At 39.0% G+C, this 20,690-nt stretch overlaps 1 protein-coding gene across 2 annotated transcripts in view; it reads right to left on the bottom strand.

The window, feature by feature from the left end:
• Nucleotides 1-20,690, bottom strand: part of LOC117382488 (semaphorin-4G-like) — a 66,366-nt gene that overhangs the window by 10,807 nt on the left and 34,869 nt on the right. For both annotated transcript variants that reach the window (XM_055227153.1, XM_033979677.2), the window contains 11 exons: nucleotides 19,281-19,343; nucleotides 19,073-19,171; nucleotides 18,385-18,475; nucleotides 16,167-16,280; nucleotides 14,717-14,874; nucleotides 11,451-11,626; nucleotides 8,970-9,114; nucleotides 5,097-5,319; nucleotides 3,808-3,923; nucleotides 2,459-2,613; nucleotides 614-672 (listed from right to left, as the gene is read on the bottom strand). In XM_055227153.1, the coding sequence (XP_055083128.1) occupies nucleotides 614-672; nucleotides 2,459-2,613; nucleotides 3,808-3,923; nucleotides 5,097-5,319; nucleotides 8,970-9,114; nucleotides 11,451-11,626; nucleotides 14,717-14,874; nucleotides 16,167-16,280; nucleotides 18,385-18,475; nucleotides 19,073-19,171; nucleotides 19,281-19,343 (1,399 nt within the window). The remainder of the gene's footprint in view (nucleotides 1-613; nucleotides 673-2,458; nucleotides 2,614-3,807; nucleotides 3,924-5,096; nucleotides 5,320-8,969; nucleotides 9,115-11,450; nucleotides 11,627-14,716; nucleotides 14,875-16,166; nucleotides 16,281-18,384; nucleotides 18,476-19,072; nucleotides 19,172-19,280; nucleotides 19,344-20,690) is intronic.

Raw genomic sequence — 20,690 nt, 5'->3', positions numbered from 1 at the left:
GGAGGGGGATTATTCGTTAGCATAGCCTCTGATGTAGCATTTGTATTAGCGCTAATGAGTGATACTGCGCACTAATTGGTGTCGAGCCGACACAAGTTTGATGTGTGGGCGTTAAAGGTTGATTAGCCAATTGCGATGTCCCTTTCTCTGTATAAATGCGTCTATTTACTCTCCTTCATAATTAGCTTGACTTATAGTGTGAACAACCCAGCCTCCGACATGTGTTATTTCCTAATTGCAGCTATGAAATGAGTCTAGAAGGGTTTAAAATGTGGAGGGTGAACTGCAGTGTCATGAAAGAACAATGAGGGGGCAGAAGCGATGGCTACATTTGAACAGATTGAGAGTGCAAAGTGAGACGAGGCATTTGCCTGCCCCGAATACAAAGTAGATTCCTCTACCATGATAGCAAAATGTGATTTAAGAGAAGCAGAGAGGAGTTAGCTAGCATAGTACGTCTAATCAACTTTCAAAGGCCCTCTCATGACAAGTTAGCGTCTCTCTCCACAGCACCACTCCTTCTTCTTAATGACTGTTTATCATGCGTAGAGAGAATTTCCTGGAAACTGTACTAAATTATTTTTGGCTTTTTTTTTTTGTTTTTTGTTTTTACCTTGATGATAGTTCTCACATCCTCGGGTGCCATGTTGGATGTCCTGGATTAAAGCAGATCTGTGAATGTAAACAGAGATAATGGTGAAAATACAGCCTCTAAAAAGACATCATTTGCTGAAATGATAAATTGTGTAATACATATTCTACAAACAAAATAAGGGTATGCATATCTTTAGCATAGCTTTGGTTTTTCATCATTGCACAGTGACTGCAAATTTTGTTTTAATAAGGTAAAAAGCTTTGTCTAGATAAAGGGAAAACTCAAACAAGTTTTAATTTTATGACAAACTTAACATATGTTTTATGTAGTATATTTTCGCAGTTGTTATTTTGAATATAAAAACTGGTAGAAGAGAGCCAAAGAAATCTATGCAAGCTGAAATAATTTTGGACACATTTGAATGAGATTGTTGCCAGTAAAGAAAGGATCTTTATCTTATTTTTAAGTGATTTTTTTAATGCTATTAGCAGAAAATAATCAGTTTCATTCAGTTGTATGTATATGGCACATTTAAAAAAGAACTTTAGCTGTCCAAAGTGCTTCACATAAAAGTCAACAAAAAACAAATATACAGATAATATGATACATAGGAAAAGTACAATAAAACACCTGTATATCCTGTCTAGCTAGTATTAAATGCCAGGGAGAAGAGGTGGGTGTTCAGTCGAGTCTTAAACTGTGATAAAGACTAAAATGTATTTTGAATTTCGACAAATGTAAAGATCTGTTTTGCAGTGTATATTTGAAATTTGGATGGTTTCTTTCTTAGGTGCAGTTTTGTGCTGTCCATTTATCAACCACATTTCAATCCAGATAAAATCATAACTCTTGTACATACTTTCTCTTTGGCACTTTCATCAGATACTTGCTTTCATAACTCATCAAACTCTTATCAGGCCTGACCCAGATGCCTTATATCATGTGTTTTTCTTTGATTAGCCAACACTCTACAATGGGAGGGCTCAGCTGAGCTGCTCCAGGATATACGCAGTTGCATTTTCACTCTTTTACTGCCTATTTAATCTCATTGCACCAATGCAATCTCGATCATGTTTTATCAGAACACAGCCTCACGTTATGTTACTATCTCTGCCCAATCACTTTTGACACGGTGTTTGACTTACACAATGGCCCATTGATATGATTTCTTTTATTTTGATTTATTTCATACAGTTTTAAAGACAGTGTCAACAGTGTTATAAAGTTAAAAATATAAAAAATGATGGAGCAGAAAGAAGAGCCATCTTGTGACTTTTATGACCTGTGGCCTCAGATACAAGATTAACGATGTTTGTTTGATGTTCAAATCAAATATAGGTTTTACTGATTTACTCAGTAAAACTCAGTGTTTTGACTCTCAAGACGATTATCCAATCAGAAAAAGAATGAGCCTCATATGAGGCTATCATTTGGGTTGCAAGTTACAATACTGAAATCTAGCTGGTTTAAACCTAAAAGGACGGTCTCTGATCTGAGTAGTCACTACCTAAACCCCAGCACCTGCAGCCAAACATGAATCAGTGCCGGTGCAGCCTCTGCAGCTCAGTGACTGAATTCTGGAGGTTCTTGGCTTTCACATGGCCTGTCCTTTACAGACCATAAGAACAACTTGTATATGTCCTCTGTCTGCAGGCTGAGGCACTGGCAACCCAAGGCCAGTTGTGACTGTGGAATCTTTTTAAAAACTAAGCACAGGCTACAGACAGCTCCTTTAACACTGATAGTTACGTTAAAACATTGGAGAATATCCACTTAAATCACATACATTAGATCATTGCAAACAGATAAACACAACAACCTAATGTTTGTTGATCTACAAAACCAAAGGTATCATCTACGCACCTGTTAGCCAGAGGCAGGATGTCAACACAGCTGTCCCCGTCCCAGGCACAGTGGGGGTCTCTAGAGAAGATGCAGTCGTAACAGGACGTGTAGCGGGGGCAGGAGGACAGGGGCAGCTGGAGCACACCTGACGGAGAGCTCACATACACACTCATCTGTGGAGGGAGGAGGAGTTGGAGCTTGTGAGTTTAACTATAAGATTATGCCTCAGTATGAATCACTGTAGTGATAATTAGTGATCCAAAAAAATCACTGTAAGATTTAACTACTCAACAAATTAATTAAACTAAACTAAATAATGTTAATGTTAATAATGTGTTAGTTGCAGCCCTAACAAGAATTGCTCTGCTCTTCACCAAGTGCATCCAACTGTGAAAAGGCATGTTTACATTTGTCTTGTGGGCTCATGAGTGTTTTCATCACATATTGAGCAGAGTACTCTTCAAACTGTAGATGCAACTGACTGTTTCTGACCCAAAACACATCAAAACACACATCTTATCAGCCAAACCAAACCTCTACAGTAACTGTGTGTATACAGGATACACTTATCTCACCAAGTAAAATGATACTGCTAATAACTGTTATTTAGCCTAGCTGCTGGACCAATGTAATACAATGGCATAATATATTTTAATTCTGTTCTATTCCAACAGAGTGATATTTTTGCTTATTAAAGAGGGGTTATTACACTTCTATGAGGTATTAACTGTTACAAAAACATATTTAGATCACCATGTTACATTTTATTGTTTTGAAAATGCTAGATTCACTGAAAATAACTTATTAAAATGGTAAATAAGTTTCAGTTTCATTTTTTGGTGCTCTGGTCTTGGTCTTCCCTCCCTTTGCTCTCCTTTTTAAGTCACTCCCCCTTCAGAGTGCTATCACAACATAATAAGCATGCATCTTGCTAATGAAACTACTGCACATCGCATCGGTTTCATGAAGTTGTGTACAGTTTTGTATCGTGCATTTGTATATTTATGGAAAATTGCTGTGTGGGAGCGTGGGTTAGGTGGGACGTAGGCTTGGTGACTGTGCTTTGGATAGGATTGTATTACTAACCATGAGGAGGGTTCGAATAGTGCCCAGGAGAGATTGCAAGACTACTTAAACATGTATGGATGACATATAAAACCAGGCATTTTTTGATGAGGGAACAACACTATAACATGGTACATACCCTTCCTTTAACATTAGGGTAAACCAAACATATTCCTACATTCATCATCATAATCCTCCAGTCTTTCTCCAGTCTTTTTTTTTACCCCTTGTTGCTTCAGATTTGAGCGTGTGACTTGTAGTTGTCCCGGTGACAGTAGTTAGCCCGGTGACAGTGGACTGACCTGCTCTGTGGAGACGAGAACACTGCTCACAGGCTCGGGCTCCTCCAGCAGCTGCAGCTCCTCTATTATGTGCAGTTGACCTTGCACTTGGACAGCCTTGTGCAGCCAGCCGTCATCTGGAACAGCAGAGAGACACTCTGTCATATTGTAGAACAGGAAGTCCCTCATTTATTACAATAACACTTTCACATCGTTCCGGGATATCTTTTTAGACTCATTATAATCAATATTCTCATTCTCATCAAAATGATCCACAACACTACAAGAGGCTTCATGGGAGTTTCTGGTATTACTGCCTAGTCAAGTGATAATCCACAGTTCCAGAGGCAAAATATTTCTTTATCAAAACAACTCCTCTCTGAACTTAAAATTCGACCCTGGTATGAAAGTGCAAATCGAATTACTTTTCCAAATCTTGTAATTTCTTTGGAATTTGCTCCATTTCAGTGGTTTTCAAACTTTCCACAGCATGCACCCAGAAAATATTTAGCCTTCAGAATATCAACACTCTAGGTCTGAACTAGGACTAAATTAGCTCTAAAATGGGACTACACATGTGCTGTAGTAGTTCTAAAAACTGACTAACCCAAAGGTGGACACAAAATGTATATGGAATAGATAGAAAAAAAAACAACAAAAAAAACAAACATCCAACATTCCTCTATCGGCTTAGATGTTTATTCGGATAGGACAATAAGAAGCATGAAATAGGGGGACAGAGAGCGGGGAGCGACCGCAAATAGTCAAAACACTAATGCTATAATTAAGAGGTACTGTACCTGATTTTTACTTCCTTAAAAACGTGAAAACATATAAGCGCTTTTCCCAACTAACCATAATTCTAACAACAACTAGCAACTAACTTTTCTTTATGTTTGCTTGTTTTTGCTTTATGCAAAAACAAGCAAACATAAAAGTGTGTTTGAGGAGAAGGTTAGTGGGTTGGGACCTCTGTTGTTTTATGTTTTAGGTATTTATGTCTTGTTTTCATGTTTCTTACTGTTGTATTGTTTCATGTTCTAATTTATTGTCCCTAAAAAAAATAAAAAACTAGCATGCTAACACACTTGCTAATTATAAGACAATACAACTGTTTATAATTAGATCCAGACAGTACACAGGGGACTTATTTTGAGCTCAAGAGCTGCTTATACAATATATCTGTATTGGGACAAGACACATTTTGCTCAGATACATGGGAATAAATCAGATATAGGCCCCTTTAATTTAACTTGCAAATCTTAATAATACAAATAAGTGACACATTGATGGTAAAAATGCTCTCTTACCGGTGCCCAAGTACAATACGTGATACTCCTGTTCATCCACAGCCTGGGTCACATGCACTGCTAACTGTGTGTAGTCGGTGGTCCTCCTGACCAGCAGGGGTCTCCGGTCTGTGGGCTGGACCGGCAGGGACATGAGAGGGTGCCTCCTCACAAAGTCCAGCACCTCGTCTGGGAGAGAGGTAGACATGTTTATGCCCCGGGCCCTCAGAGAGTCTGTGATGCACTGTGGACACAAGGGGAGGAGAGAGGAGTAAATTAATTATAAGCATGTGATCAGTTATTTTAAAGTGGTGGAACGCACTGTACTTAAGTAAACATTTTAGGTATCTGTACTTTACTTAAGTACATTTTACAGTGGATAGCTTTTACTTTTACTTCACTAGATTTGAGAGCAGTATCTGTACTTTCTACTCCACCACCTGGACTGAAAAGTAAAAGTATTTTTATTTTTGATCTTTGTAGATGTAGACAGACTAATAAAGGTTTACTCAAACATGTGTGAATGAAGTCTGAGAAAAGAACTCAGCCTAAATATGCAGGGTCAAACGTGTGAATGAAACAACACAACTCCAAATATGGTTTTTGATGACCAGAAAATAGTGCAATAGGGGCCCTTTAATACACGGTACACTGGTGTGGGCTCAGCGGGCTACTTGTGCTGACTTGTTCTAACCTAAGCACTATCCTTTCCCACCTTACTCACAACCTCTCCTATTTCTTTATCCTTTTCATAAGAACTCAGCCATCTTCACACTCCCTTTAGTTCAAATCCCTGACCGCATCATCACTCCTTTTATGGTGAGGTGAAATTAAGCCTCACAGTGTTAGCGTAGCGACGATACTATAGTCATTTATTTGCAATTGGCTGCTGCAGCTGTTATAAGCCCCTGTATGATGAGCTTGGGGACTTAAATAGGGAAATAAATAGGTTGATAGTGTTTACATCCCCTGGGATAGTAAAGTATCAGCCATATCATTCCTCCTAATCTAGCTCCTTGATGCATGCGCTGGCACACTGCAAAAATGTACATGAATTGAAATGTCTTGAATTCCTTGTCGGGCAAATGCAGAATGATATCTCTCTGTATTTTTTATACAGATTGATATCAGTGGTTCCCGCATTCTCTGTTGCGTCTCAAGCCCGGTCAAACGTGATTGTGCAATCAGATCAATTTTTTTCTGCGTATTATTTTTTTTCCGCTTTGTTATTTACAATACAGACCACGTCTGTCCCCAATTGGCTGGCAGTCACTCCCATTTGAAAACAGAGAGATTCACTGGTGACCACACTCACATCTTCGTAAAGTATTGAAGAAGTGCGTATTCTGGACCTCAGGCAAGACAACTTTAAGAATATTCTGAAATTCAACTTAATATTACTTGGATATTAGATTAGTTTAAGAATTCTCTCAAAGAAGTTTTTTTTTTTTTCAATGAAACATGGCTTGTTGTAAATGTTATTATGTAATAAATGTATTATTCTTGGACAATATCTTTATTTGAGAGTCAAACCTAAACAAACCAAATATTCTAATGTAACTTCACTGGCGCTAAAAATCTAGATAGAGGAATTGAGCTTCAAGTTTTCTTCTAAATTTCTTTTCCCCCACAAACTGCCAATTAACTGATGCAAAATTATGATAAATATTTATCTTTAGTACTATCTGGTTAAAGCATGTAATAATTAAATACATGAAACCTGTCATGTACCCGAGTTTAGTTGCTTCAGTTGCTTTAGTTGCTTGAGTTTAGTTGAGATAAATGATGTTTATATTCTACAGTGTATTATACGTAGATGATTGAGCAAAAGAAAATGAGACTGAAAGCATTTTGTGGGGTAATAACTAATAAGAGAAGCTACTGACAGGCTCGCTCACTTTCATCCAATCAGGAACAGTGTTTGCAAAGAATCATGGGAAGCTGCCTGACACTATGCCAGACACCTGATTCTGTCTCATGGAGCATGGTGAGAATACAACACTAAGAAAGATTGATGGGAACTGTGTGGAAACAGCAACATGAGACTATCCCAGACAGAGCCTGGTAATGACTGGACCCTATAGATGCCCCTCCTATGCCCTGACCCTGTTCTGTGGAACTGGATCCTTCTTCCCTCACCTGGCTGGATGACCCTGTCCTGCATGAGCCCTCCTCTGTCCCTTAGTCTTGAGATGGCTCTGGCCCTACAGACTTGAACTTTATCTGCAAATGGAGGCATGTTAGTCTTGGACACATCCGCATTCTAGCAGCCAAAATGAGTTTCCTCCGCAGGGTGGCTGGGCGCTCCCTTAGTGATGGGGTGGAGCTCAGTCACACAGGAGGAGCTCGGAAGTAGAGCCGCTGCTCCTCCACATTAAGAGGAGCCAGCTGAGGTGGCTCAGGCATCTATTCAGGATGCCCCTGGACACCTCCATAGGGAGGTGTTCTGGGCATGTCCCACCAGGAGGGGGCCCCGGGGAAGACCAAGAACATGCTTAGTCCTGGTTTAGTCATGGTATAGGCCTGGTTTTAGTCTGGTTTTAGTCTGGGTTTAGTCCTTATCTAGTCCTGGTCTAGTCCAGATCTAGTCCTGGGTTAGTCCTGGTCTAATCCTGATTTAGTCCTGGTTTAGTCCTGGTTTAGTCCTGGTTGAGTCCATGGCAGTGGATCTCTCCTTCACTGTGGTTCTCCTCAAGCTTCCTCTTTTCCCGCTGCACTTTCTTGAGTCTTTCCTTGCCAAGAAGGAGGGTCTAAGGGCAGGGGGCGCTCTGGGACAGCTTTCCATTTGCTTGTTTTTTAATGAATGTCAGTTAATCTGTCTGTTATTGACCAGTTTCTGTTTCTCTGTTGGATTTTCTAACTTTCAGTTGGTTAAATCAATGATCTTGTTAAGCCCTAAGAGGCGACTGCTGCTTTGATTTTGGGCTTTACAAAAATAAATTGAATTGAATTAAGTTTCTGTGTTTTGGTGCAGTATCACAGTGGTAGAAAGGAATACAGTTCACACTCAAACTAGGCCTGCCACAATAACAAATCTCGAAGTACGATATATTACTGAAGAAAATATAGACGATAAACGATAATACTGAAAGTAATTTGTGCCTCTAACATAATAACGCTAAAGTAGAACTATCCCCAAAAAGCCATAATAAATCTGCAATAAATAGTTAATAGAAATGAACTCTTTAGTAATGAGTCACAGAATTTATTTATTCAACCCTCCTCAGCTCAAATCTAACCAGAGAAGAGGAAAAATAACAAAAGTGGTCTTTGACCACATTGCATTTTTGTATTTCAGGCATCCTGTTGATTAAAGAGGCCTCGTTTTGAAAGAACCCCTAAGAAATGGCTGCACCTCAAGAGAAGGCACAATGTGTATTATGGGTTCTTTGTTAAGATATCGTGTATCGAACAAAGATACGGGACATTACTGAACTAAAGAAAAAGATACAGATGTGATTGCTACAGTGAACATGGCAAGAAATCCAGTACCGTCTCGATCTGCTTTGTGCGACTAATGGTGCCCAAATAGAGGTGTATTAAATGAAGTAAAAAAAAAACAAAACCCTGAGTACAATAGAACAAGTCTGATTAATATATCTTATCAATTACCTTTGTAATGTTTTTTTTTTATTGTAAAGAGACTTTATGGACACCCTGTAGTATTTATAGTGACAGGCCTAACTCAAACCCGAATGTTCCTCACTCACGGTTTAAAATCAGATATCGTCCCTTTAAGTTCTCTAGATATGACTTTTTACAGTGCATTCCTATATTGCAGCGTATGGTGGCTTAATCTTCTCTATGTTGTGAATGTGGGCTAGATATAATCACACTAAAAGCATGTAGGGTAATCAGTCTGTGTAGTCGCGTGTCTCTTATGGTTGTGTTTACCGTTCCGGGCCGGGGGTCGGGTATCTTCCCACTGTACTCTTTCCACTTGGAGCCGGAATCCTGCGTTTCCATATAGGGCCCTTGGAAAGCCTTCTCCACTTCAGACAGAGAGAAGCGACAAACTGCAGAGGCTTTGACGTTCTTCCTAAAGACACAACGCACAAGCAGGAACGAATGAGAAAGAGCAGGCGGCGCAATAACAAGCAATAAACTCCGGTGTCGTCATAGAAACCGCAGTGTAAGTAGAGTGGACCGACGTATGAGAGAGGGAAAGGAACAGGATGAAAGCGAAGGAAGATAGATAGCAAGTGTACGTTCAGATAAAAGTTAGAACAACACAGGCAAGTACAAGGCAGCAATAAGTAACTTTTATGTTTTGAACTGTTTGGAGGATATTTATTTTTCCAAAGCGTCTGTGCAATGTTCACAGCTGGAAGATTAAGACCAAATGTCCCTCGTCTGGTTCAGCATAAATATATTTTGATAGTCAGATGTTCAAAGTGCACGTTTTAAACAGGTCCAGAATTACTAACATTTGAGAAAACAATGAATATTATATATGCAGATTTTGCATGTGGCACATAAGATTTTAACATATTTAGTTACAATATTTTAGGTGTTGTTTTAATATTATTATGATTAAATGTATCAGTGATCTACAAGGGCACCTGATCTATCCAGGCAAGGCAAGGCAAGTTTGTTTATTACACAATTTGTACACAATGTAATTCAAAGTGCTTTACAGAATAAGAAAGACATTAAAATCACAATGCAAACAATTAAAAACATAAATAATCATAATAAAATTAACACTAAAAGAGAAGAGTGCAGAATAAAAACCTTTCAGTCACATGCACAGCTCAACAGAACTGAGCCTGGATTTAAACATTGTCAAAGTAGAGGCCTGTTTCACATCTTCAGGAAGAATGTTCCAGGTTTTAGCTGCATAAAACTGAAACACTGATTCTCCATGTTTAGTCCTGACTCTGGGCACCAGCAGGAGGCCGGTCTCTGAAGTCCTCAGAGTGTGAGATGGTTCATGTGGCTCTAACATGTGGGAGATGTACTTTGGTGCTGGTCCATGGAGAGACTTGTACAAACAGAGCTGCTTTAAAGTCTATTCTCTGAGCCACAGGAGCCAGAGACCTGAGCACAGGACACATGCGTGAAGTACTTCCTGGTTCTAGTCAGGACCGGAGCAGCAGTGTTCTGGATGTACTGCAGCTGTTTTAACGCTCATTTGGAGAGGTCAGTATTCAGGCTGCTACAGTAGTCTAACCCACTGGAGCCAAATAAATCTATTTATCTCTAAACTTGAATACAAGATTTCCATGTATTTCATAACATTTTCAGCAGGTTTTATACTTAAAGACAGAGAAAGTGCCTTAAATCATTGCAGTCTTGGTGGTTTGCTAGTTGCGACTATTCAAATTTCAGTTAGACTGCCAAGCTCTACCTGAAGTTGTGTCTTGTTTCATTCATGCGTGGTTGAGTAATCCTGCTCATTTGGTCCATCTCCCTCCTGAGAGCTTAAAATAAACACGTCTTGATGCCATTTGGTGGTAATCCAGACGTTACCCCCCGTGTTTTTTAAGTCCATTAACCTTTATCAGACTCATTCTAATTATTACACGGTCAAACTGCTTTCATTACGCACCTTACCAACTTTAAACATTTATCAAAAGTAGCAGCTTGGTCATAGTAGTAGTGGTTGTACATGAGTTGCACTTGAGGCAACAGCAGTAGTATTCTTATGTAGTAGAATTAACGGTGTAACACAACAAAATTATATATATATATTTTTTTAAATTGGGTAATATGGTCAAATTGATGAGGTGTTAGGTTCAGCTTGACACACAGTAAAAATCAACATACTTAGTTTAGGGATGGGTTATTGGCTTTCACTCATATCGGAATGTTTTGTCAGATATTGGTCCAATATGGAAAATTTAGACGATATTTGGGACCGATCATTTTTCTATGTGTGGCCATGTGTCTTCCCCAGATTGTTGCCAGTGGATTACATTTGTCTTTTGGATAGTAAATGGTAAAAATGGTAGTGGCAGATTAAAATATGACAACAAATTACTTTACATCCAAGATTTTGAAAACGGATATTGGTATCGGCTCAAAAAAATTCATACCTAATCCAATTTAGTTTATAACAAGCTCTTTTACTCCACTTTAGGTCTAAGCTCTTTTAAAAAAGAAAAATGTTTAAAACTTTCTAGCCCTACGCAGCACTAAGACCCTCCAACCAAACTCCAACCATTCTATGTCCTTTGTGAAACTCTTAACTCTCTAATAGATTTTTATCCCGTTTACCAAAAGAGCACTCTTCAATTTGTCTTTCATCTCACCCTCTCTTCTTTTTTCATTTGCCCGCATTCATCGATCGTGCTCCTTCTACCTCCACAGGACTCATTTACATTTGCTCCTTCGCTCTTGGAAAACCTGACAGGGCCCGAAGCTTTCACTCACCACTCCAGTCCGAAGATGCCAAAGACAAGTGTGTTTGTAGGCGTAGTAGCTGGCAGGATGTACACGCTGCGCAGCATGTTAAACTGGAAGTTGAACTCGGGCAGGGAGCACAGCAGGCGAGCTTTGAGGAAGGACGTCCAGCGCTTCTGTAGTGTCAGGTGACCCCCCCTGTCGCCCTGTAGAGCAGAATGGAACATCAGGGTTAGACATTATATAAAGAAGACCGATTTCATACTGGTCGTTAACAGGCCCGTCTCAATAATTACTATATGAATTATAACAATATTTATCACGTGTACTTTTTCTTTGTCCAACTGGGATTTTTTTTGCTAAACTGTAAAATTTAAGCCGCAAAAGGTTGAATGAACAACTTCCATGACTCATTACAGATGCAAACTAAGTCCTAAAGAGTTTCATTCTGCTGTTTATTTATTGCAGCTCATGATTTTTTAACAATGCTGTAGATTTATAATAGTTTTTTGTGGTTTAAATCTGCTCTGGGGTTCTTTTGTCAGTGGCATAAATTAGTTGCAATATTATCGTTAATCATCTATATTTACTACAGCACTGGCACTGGCGCAGCAATGGCACTTCAAAATGTGTTATCGTGATAGTTGTTAGTAATGTTTGTTGATGGAGAAATTGCATAGACATAACCACACAGAGGTATAATACTCCCTACAATGGAAGCACAGCCAGACTGGACTGTACTAGACTGGAATGAGCAACACTACGACATGTCTCTGGGAGCTGGATCGTGCATTAATGGTAAAAAAAAAAAAAAAACGTGTCCTGCATTAAAACTCCAGTCTCAGGCCTCTTCTTACAACTCACGGCTACTTCAATTTATTCTACAACATCTGTCACACTAAAAAAAATCGGAGCCTGCTGCCGTCTGTCTCTAAACCAATTCGGTCCCGTATAGGGATATCAGAATTGTCAGTTTCGGCCAACTCAGAACTCAGAGCAGTTGGCGCAGACATTGGGGCATTCAGCGACATTCTCCATCTATCAATCGACTCTTCCGTGACTTTACCTGTGGACTTATAATGAGCAGCTACCAATTTACAATATTAATATTATAGGCATAGGAATTTTAGACAGATGGTTATGAGAAAAGGAGCAACACGGTTTGATTTGTGTATATATGAAACCTATGTATATGTGAATCACTTTTTATGCACAGACACAACATAAAAAAAAAACATTTGTAAAAACGTAAGTCAAAGGCGCTGTAACTGATTTTTAAGGTCTTAAAAACGTGAAAAACAAAACTTCTTGTCTTCAGTGGTCCAAAGTTATTCCTCACTTACCTTATGCATTCAGATCATCTTAATTAATCATCTTAATTCACTGCAATGAGTTTATAAGCGCCTTTCACAACTTTCAGAGAGCATGCTAATGTGCACTTCCTGCTTATAGGACAATAAAACACATTCTAATTAGATGCAGATAGCACGCAGTGGACTTATTTTGACCTCAAGAGCTGCTTATACAATGTATCTGTACTGAGGCGAGACAGATTTAGCTGAAATACATGAGGGAAAAACCGGGTACAGGGCCTTTAAAGTGAATAAATGATTCAATCTTTTTAAGGTCTCAATAATTTACCACAAATTTATAAGATGTGATGTCTCTCAAGCCACTCATGTAAAATCATCATCAACCATCAGCCTCCCCAGCCTCTCCATCTTAAATATTTTCCTTAATAAATTCTCCCCTTCATCACATCACCTCCTGGGGTCTACGCTCCAAGGTTTATCTAATCACTAAACTATTCATTGCACCTCACTCATTAAGTCTGTGTGGGTTGAACTAAGGACAAGGCGATGCTGACCGCCTAAAGAGCGCAGCAGATGGCCGAGGAGAGCAGTAATCAGACTGTGAATGAGCTTCGGGTTTCCCATAAGTGAGTTCTGCTCTTAGCCTCCGATCCACGGGGCTGTATTTGAGCGCTCGTGTCCTTCAGAGAGAGTCAGGCCAGCTTACTGTAGGGCCTTTTCAAACCGTGGTACACAAATACATTTGCTTTTCACATTTTCCTCGAAGCGCACAAAAGACGAGCTAGATTCAAGGCCGCTCATTTGTAATAATGGAGTGACGTCTCTTTCAGCTCTCGGTGCATTCAGTTCTTGTGTTTTTATGTGTAGTGAAGGGTGCAGGACAATTAACTATTGACATGTGAGATAGATTGTGTATTCACTTTAATTTGGCGTATAAATGTAACGCTTCATTTGAGATGTATATAGAATAGGGCTGTAATCGTTAAAGAAAATCTTGGTTGGCTAAAGAAATGTCCTGCTCATTGATTAGTGGACTAAAAAAGGGACTGTTACGTATCTCTATGTATCTGACCCAAAGTGCACTCACAAGACTATACCTGCAGGCGAGTTCATGCAAAAACTACTATTTATGCAGAAAGAAACAATATATTTATATAAAGACAGATTCAACTTGTGAATCATGGCTTTAATCTGCCTTTTTGCATATAAATACCAAATAAATTGTAAATCAGATAAGTTAAAGTTGATGATAAGATAAGTCAAAATTTATGCTTTGGAGCTTTCTACCATGTTATAAAATTGTTCCCTTATGAAAAACATGTCTGAAGAGATTTTAGATGTCATCCATGCATGTTTCAGTAATTTAGTGATCTCTCCCGGACCCTATTCAAACCCTCCTTATGGTTAGCAGTATAATTCTGCTCAATACTCAGCCCACAAACAATAAAAGGTAACATGGTGATCTAAACATGTTACGTGTTAGCAATTAATACCCCGTAGAATAATGTAATGTAATGCCCTCTCTTTAAATGCCAGGCTGTGAAACATTCCAGGCAAGGCAGTAACACGTCCATGTAAACAAGCAGAAACTTCCATATTGCACATTATGTTTATGCCACTTAAATTCTTTTGATACCTTTGTACGCTGATGTATTAAGAATGGATTCACCCTCACGTCTTACTCTCTTATTTGTCAAGAGTCAAATCAATATTGTTCTTTCATAATTGACAAGTCCACTTAATATCATGTGTTATCTGCCCACACAGTTGTACAGAAGACTCTAAAGCGTCTCTCTTCTCCCTCCCTCTCTCTCCCCTCGGGCAGACAGAGCTACAGTCCATCCATCAGCTGCACTGTGTTGCTGTAATCACCTCAGGGCCTTGTTACCAGTTACCAGCCTCTCATCTGTTATTGAACCCCTCCTCCTCCTCGCTTAAGACGCCATAGTATCTCTCTAACATGTTTACTGAATGCTCCCTCACCTTGCAGACCCGTGCCACCCGTGTCACCCTGCTACTGCTGCTGTAGGCTGCGCTCCGGTCCTCCGTGCTCTCGGTGAAGAAAAAGTAGATCTTATCGTCGTCTTTAGTCGGGTTGTCGGGGCTCTCTCTCACCAGCGCCGAGCCCACGAAGTCTGCCTCTGTAAGGAGAAAAGGCAGGGTGAGTTTAGCTTAGTCAGAGCTGTGTAGGTTTATGTCTGTGCACTATGGAGAGATGAATTGGATTAGCCACAGGAAAATGCAGTGTGTGCTAGTTGTGTGTATATGATAAAGTTTTGAAAGAAAAACAAGACAAACCCACTCGACTTTGCCTGTGTAGGACGGGTATAAAAAATTCTTAAAGAAACCTATTATGCGAAATCGACTTTTTAGTTATACTTGTTTATTTACCCGTTTGAAGTTGTATTTAGAGTCATTTGTCCATGTTTGAGTAATCTTTATTCTCCTGTATTCAAGACGTCTTTGCTTCAAACTACCCCCGTTTTACTGCCACCGGTATACGCCTACTGGTCTGTTCTTACTTCTTTCTCCAATTTTATTTCCTTAATCAGTGTTACACGTACGACTTGGTCTACAGTTGAAACCAGAAGTTTACATACACTATATAAAAAGGCACATTTGCTTTTTTTTCTTACTGTTTCACATGAAATCAGACTAAACTTTTCCTGTTTTAGGTTCACTAGGATTACCAAAATTATTTCTATTTGCTAAATGCCAGAATAATGAGAGGAGGACAGTTTTTCATGACTTTCTGCTGGTTTCAACTGTATATAGTACTACAGTTTGTTGGTACTATTTATATATATCATATCACACTTTGTTGGTACTATAATATAATAATTTCATTTTAAAATTATTGCAAACAGTTGAAATTAGACACGATGTTTCTCTGTTTGAAAGGAATCTACTCAAGTTTGCTGTACTTTTGGCAAGATGTTATCGGCTACAATTGCTATGCTAGTTTGAGTGAGTGGTGTTCATTCAGCTTCCACCATTTTGAGGAGTTCATCATTCAAAAGATATACTATTTTGTTAACTGTAAATTACTATGGCAACAGTCCAAATTTTGCATCATTCTTAAACCCAAAGAGAAATTAAGAAACTGGTGCTGTTGAATTTTGGCAAATTGCAGTTTTAGAATTCTGTACTATACATTTCTAAAGGCAAACAACTTATTAAATGACCTGAAGAGGCCTGATTTTTAAGGTTCATTTTGGCTGAAATCTTACAAAGATATTTTTGTTTTTAATTGCTAACAAAAATGTGGATGACCCAATAATACCAGAGCCAACATCCTGTTTATTAGAGCAGACCTGTGAATCACTGAAAAATGATTGCTAGCCGCTAATTAGCCCAAGCTGTCTGACTGTTTGCAGTTTGAGCGCAGACACCTCGTTTATAGAAGCGCAGTGACAGTTGGAAATAAACTCACCGGTGAGCCAGCGCGTGGGTGCGTCCTCCGTCCTCAGTGTGGGAGACGGAGAGTTGCGCCGGATATCTGGAAAACTCCGGAACTCATACTGAGAAGCTGTGTAGATCTGTTGGTCTAGTCAGACAAACAAGTCACATTAAAGGGGAGCTATGTAACTTTTCTGGTGGAGGGCTTGCTACCATGGAGATGTTATTATTTTGCCTGGAATATTCCACAGTACAGCATTAAACTCTAAAAAGAGACAAAGAGACAACATCACCAGGCCATGTTACGGGTCAGATCTGTGGAGAGGAGATCCTGCTAACAGTAAGAATGAATAATTTTTTATGCATTTTTTAGCAATTAAAACATTTGTAATTGAATATAGCATCATGGGAAGTTCATTACTGTATCATCTCAAGACGAGCAGGTGGCAGATAAGAAAAGTTACAGAGTGTACCTTCAAACCTAGACACATTACACACATAGTCATTTTACTAACAGACAAAGGTACATTATATAACCTTTCTGGTTATATAATGCCACCTGTTTGTCTTCACTGAGATGTTATTGCATTTTCTGGAATGTTCCATAGTATGGTGTTAATCTCCATGGCAACAGACACATTATGCTAAAAGACTTAAAGGTACATTACATAACTTTTCTAGTGAGGACGAATCAGTCACCTATTTGTCTCCATGGAGGTGTTATTGTATTGTCTGGAATATTTTTAAGTATGGCATTAAACTTATCTGTCTCCATGGCAAAAGACACTAAAGTCATTTCACTAATAGACTAGGGACATTACATAATGTAATGTCTGATGGAGGTCACCTGTTTGTCTCCATGTGGATGTTATTGCATTGTCTGGGGTGTTATAACATATGGCACTAAACTCTTACCTTATCTCCATGGAGACAAGCAGGCTAAGTACTGTCACATCTGTGGAGAGGCGACTTTTCTAACAGTCATGAAGCAAATTTTTAAGTTCTTTTGAGCAATTTGAGCAATTACCCTAATGACATAAACACAAGACAGATATGTTTTGATGCCATACTAAGGAACATTCAAAAATTCATACAAGAATGGCATTAGACTTATCTAGTTAGAGGTAAGAGATTATGTTTCAAGATATTTGATATATGAGCAATAAAAACACATGCATTTGAATAAAGATAGATATGTTTAATGCCATACTGTGGAACATTCTAGATACAGCAATAATATCTCCAAGCATGTGACCCTCCACAGGAAACATTACATACTGTGCCTTTAAGTGATACATACTGACAGTGTGTGCATGACCTGATTATAAGCTGTTGATGATTTGATTTTTTTCAGTGGTGTAACCCACAGCTGAACATGTGACATACCTCTTGAGTGTGTGTGTCAATGCATTAGCATCACATGTAGTACAGATACCAGAATTTCAACACTGCTCATTAACTCACACTGATGGGAAAAAGGGGATTTTGGGTGTTTTGCTTCCCAAAAATTGAAAATATTTCAAGGATATGCAAAAATGTATACTCACACCTGCATCTGTTTATGTTTTAAATTGACCTGTTTACTTATTTATTTTGTTTGTTTTTGTTTGTATTTTGTATTTGAACCATAGACTGTCTATCTATAAATGAACACAGCTAAGCTGCTAGCTGCTATGTTCCAAATATGAAGTGATCATGGGCACGCTTCAGGCTCCATCGACGCTGGCTCCAATTCACTTTACATTGAACACTTGTCTCTCTCTGTAACTGCTGCGGTGAGCCTCGTCATTTTGATCTTAAATATCAACCCACTCTACATGATCCTGGGTTTTTATTTTGCAAATTGTGTCCATAACTCAAAATATGAACATCAATAACAGACGAATCAGGCGCCTTCTATCCCCGATGTCGCTCCCGCTAGCGTTAGCAACAGGTTTGACTGACAGTGTTGCAAATCACCCACTCCACGCTAAACCAGTGGTGCTAGCAGGAACTGCTAACCTTGATGAGCTTCATTTAACTGGGGCCAAACATCCTTGTATAAATAAAGATCAATGAAAAATGAAATGAAAAATGAAACCTCAACTTTGATATTTGGCTCTACTACAAGAATGGGAAAAGCAACAAACATAAGGAGTCAACGGAAAAAGGTCAGAAAATCCATGACAATACTGAATCTTCATTTGAATCGTTCTCATTAAAATCCATGATCGAGTAGTGGGGTGACCTTTGGAGGGGCTGGTTGGTCTTACCTATAATCAGGCCTGTGTATCCAGTGGTGGGACCATATGGACATTTGTCTCGTCCGTCTTCAGGGGAGGACATCTCGAATCTTTTCTCACTCTGCAGAGAAATTTTGTTCATTTTTTAAACGTCCTATATTACGTAAAAAATGTACTCTTGTGAGCTTTAAGTCATGTTAGAATGTGATTACATCCTCAAAAACATACCTGCAGTTGTGTTTTGTTTCATTCACAACATGTTTGTGTAATCCTTCATAATTAGTCTGTCTACATCTCCAAAGCTCAAAATGCTCTGTTCCACCTTGTGATGTCATAGAGTGGTAGTTTTCAAGTTAACAGCTCCTTTTAGCTTTTGTTCAATAGAGATAGGCAATTCCAGGGCTGAAATCAACCAAATGTTTTCAGTGTATGGTGTTTAAAACACAGTGGAGCACTTCCTGTATTACCACATGACATCACAAGGTGGAACAGAGTGTTTTCTGTTTGAGAGAAGTGTTCAGCCTCAATATGCAGGGTTTGTGTGTAAAACATGTGAATTAAACAAAACCCCACAATTCCAGGTATGTTTTTTGATGAGGAAACATAACACAGATCAGAAAATAGCATGATGTGGGCCTTTAAATGTGAGTCTCCTCGTCTGCCTGCGGCATGAGTGAAGTCAACAGTCTGATGGCACTGCATGTTCTGGTTGACTTACTATGTATGCACAGAGAGGTCTGAAGGCGTGAGTCCCACACATGTACAGATGGGTTGAGTTGAATCGCTGAAGCAATCGGATGTGATTAAAGCACTCGGTCTGCCAAACACACAAGTTGTTTGGTCAGTACGCTACAGTAAGAACAGAGTACTCCTGGGACACAGTGGGAAGAACTATTTATGAGAAAGCACAACACGAGCGTGCCTACCTTGTTATCCTTTCCTTTGGTCAGACACTGCTGCTTCTGCTCAGGAGACGCTTCCCACTCAATCTGCAACACATATCAAGCAAGCTATTCAACGTTTAAGTAGGGATGTCAAGATTATATGGTTAATCAATATACAGTGATTATTCAGGTCACAATATAATAGAAAGAAATAAAAATCATAATTGTGAATTTTGAAGCAATTGGTGGTTTTCAGATGCTAGAATGTGATGTCTTACTCCCAGATGGGGGCAAGGGCCTGATTTCTATGCCATGAAATACCCAAAAGGTAAATTCACACACGTTGAACCTGATCATTTCTATTAGTGATTAGACCCAAGATTTAACTGTATGAGAACACAAATCTGCATTTGAACAATAGTTTCCCCCATCTGTATTAAATATGATTGGCCTATGGAATGTTGTGATGTCACCTGGAACCCAGCAACATGCTATAGGCCAATCACATTTAATACAGATGGGGGCAGGTAAAATGAATATTGTGAGTACTTTTTTGAATCCCACTCTCAGCATAAACATCAGATCCACTGACCCACAAGTTGGCGGTGCAATTCCAGCCCGCACAGATGAATGCTGTCGTGGTGTCCTTGGGGAAGACTTAACCCACCCGCCCCTGGTGTCTGCGTACACTAGTGTGTGAATGTGTGTGTGAATGGTTGAGTGGTTACTTGATGTAAAGCGCATTGGCAGCCTTGTAGGTGGAAAAACGCTATATAAAAATGTGACCATTGAGGATTTTACCGTTGCTTGATCAGGATGTTAATAATAATACTGTAAAATTGTAAAATCGTACATATTCAAACATTTTCAGAATTCAAACACAAAAATGTAATATTGTGACATCTCTTTTGGGGAGTTGCCATGTTGCTCTGTTATTTTTCTAGTTCTGTATGATTAGCTGATTACCAAAGGACACAATACTTCGTCATGGGTGAATTTAGGCTATTTCTGGTTGGTCTACATTACTTAGCTTCAGATAAACAAGTGAAAGCAGCTACTAAAAGCCGGTGCCAGCGAAGTCTAGATCCGTGGAAATAAAGACTAAAGGAAACAGAAATTAAAGTGAAAAGACCAATTAATTTTAGCTGTGTTCAGTCTGTGTTTACTGACCCTGTTTATAAGTAGCATGGTCGGCTAAGCAAATAATTCTGTTTACTGTAAGCCTGTAACTTTAATTTAATAGTATTTTGGGTAGAAAATCAGTGTGCTTGTTTAATAAACTTTATCACATTATAAATTAACAACAAAAACTATTGACCGACTTTCACCATCTTTAAAACATGGAAAACAGAACTAGTTCATTTTAAACGTTTTGCAGTGGTCCAAAGTTATTCCTCACTTGCATTCAGAGCATCCTAATTATTCACTGCGATGATTTTTTGCAGCAAGTAG

The sequence above is a fragment of the Periophthalmus magnuspinnatus genome, chromosome 15 (genome assembly GCF_009829125.3).
Source record: "Periophthalmus magnuspinnatus isolate fPerMag1 chromosome 15, fPerMag1.2.pri, whole genome shotgun sequence".
In the NCBI taxonomy this organism is placed as follows: domain Eukaryota; kingdom Metazoa; phylum Chordata; class Actinopteri; order Gobiiformes; family Gobiidae; genus Periophthalmus; species Periophthalmus magnuspinnatus.
Note: the sequence above shows the minus strand (reverse complement) of the source record. Positions and strands in the feature narration are given on the sequence as shown.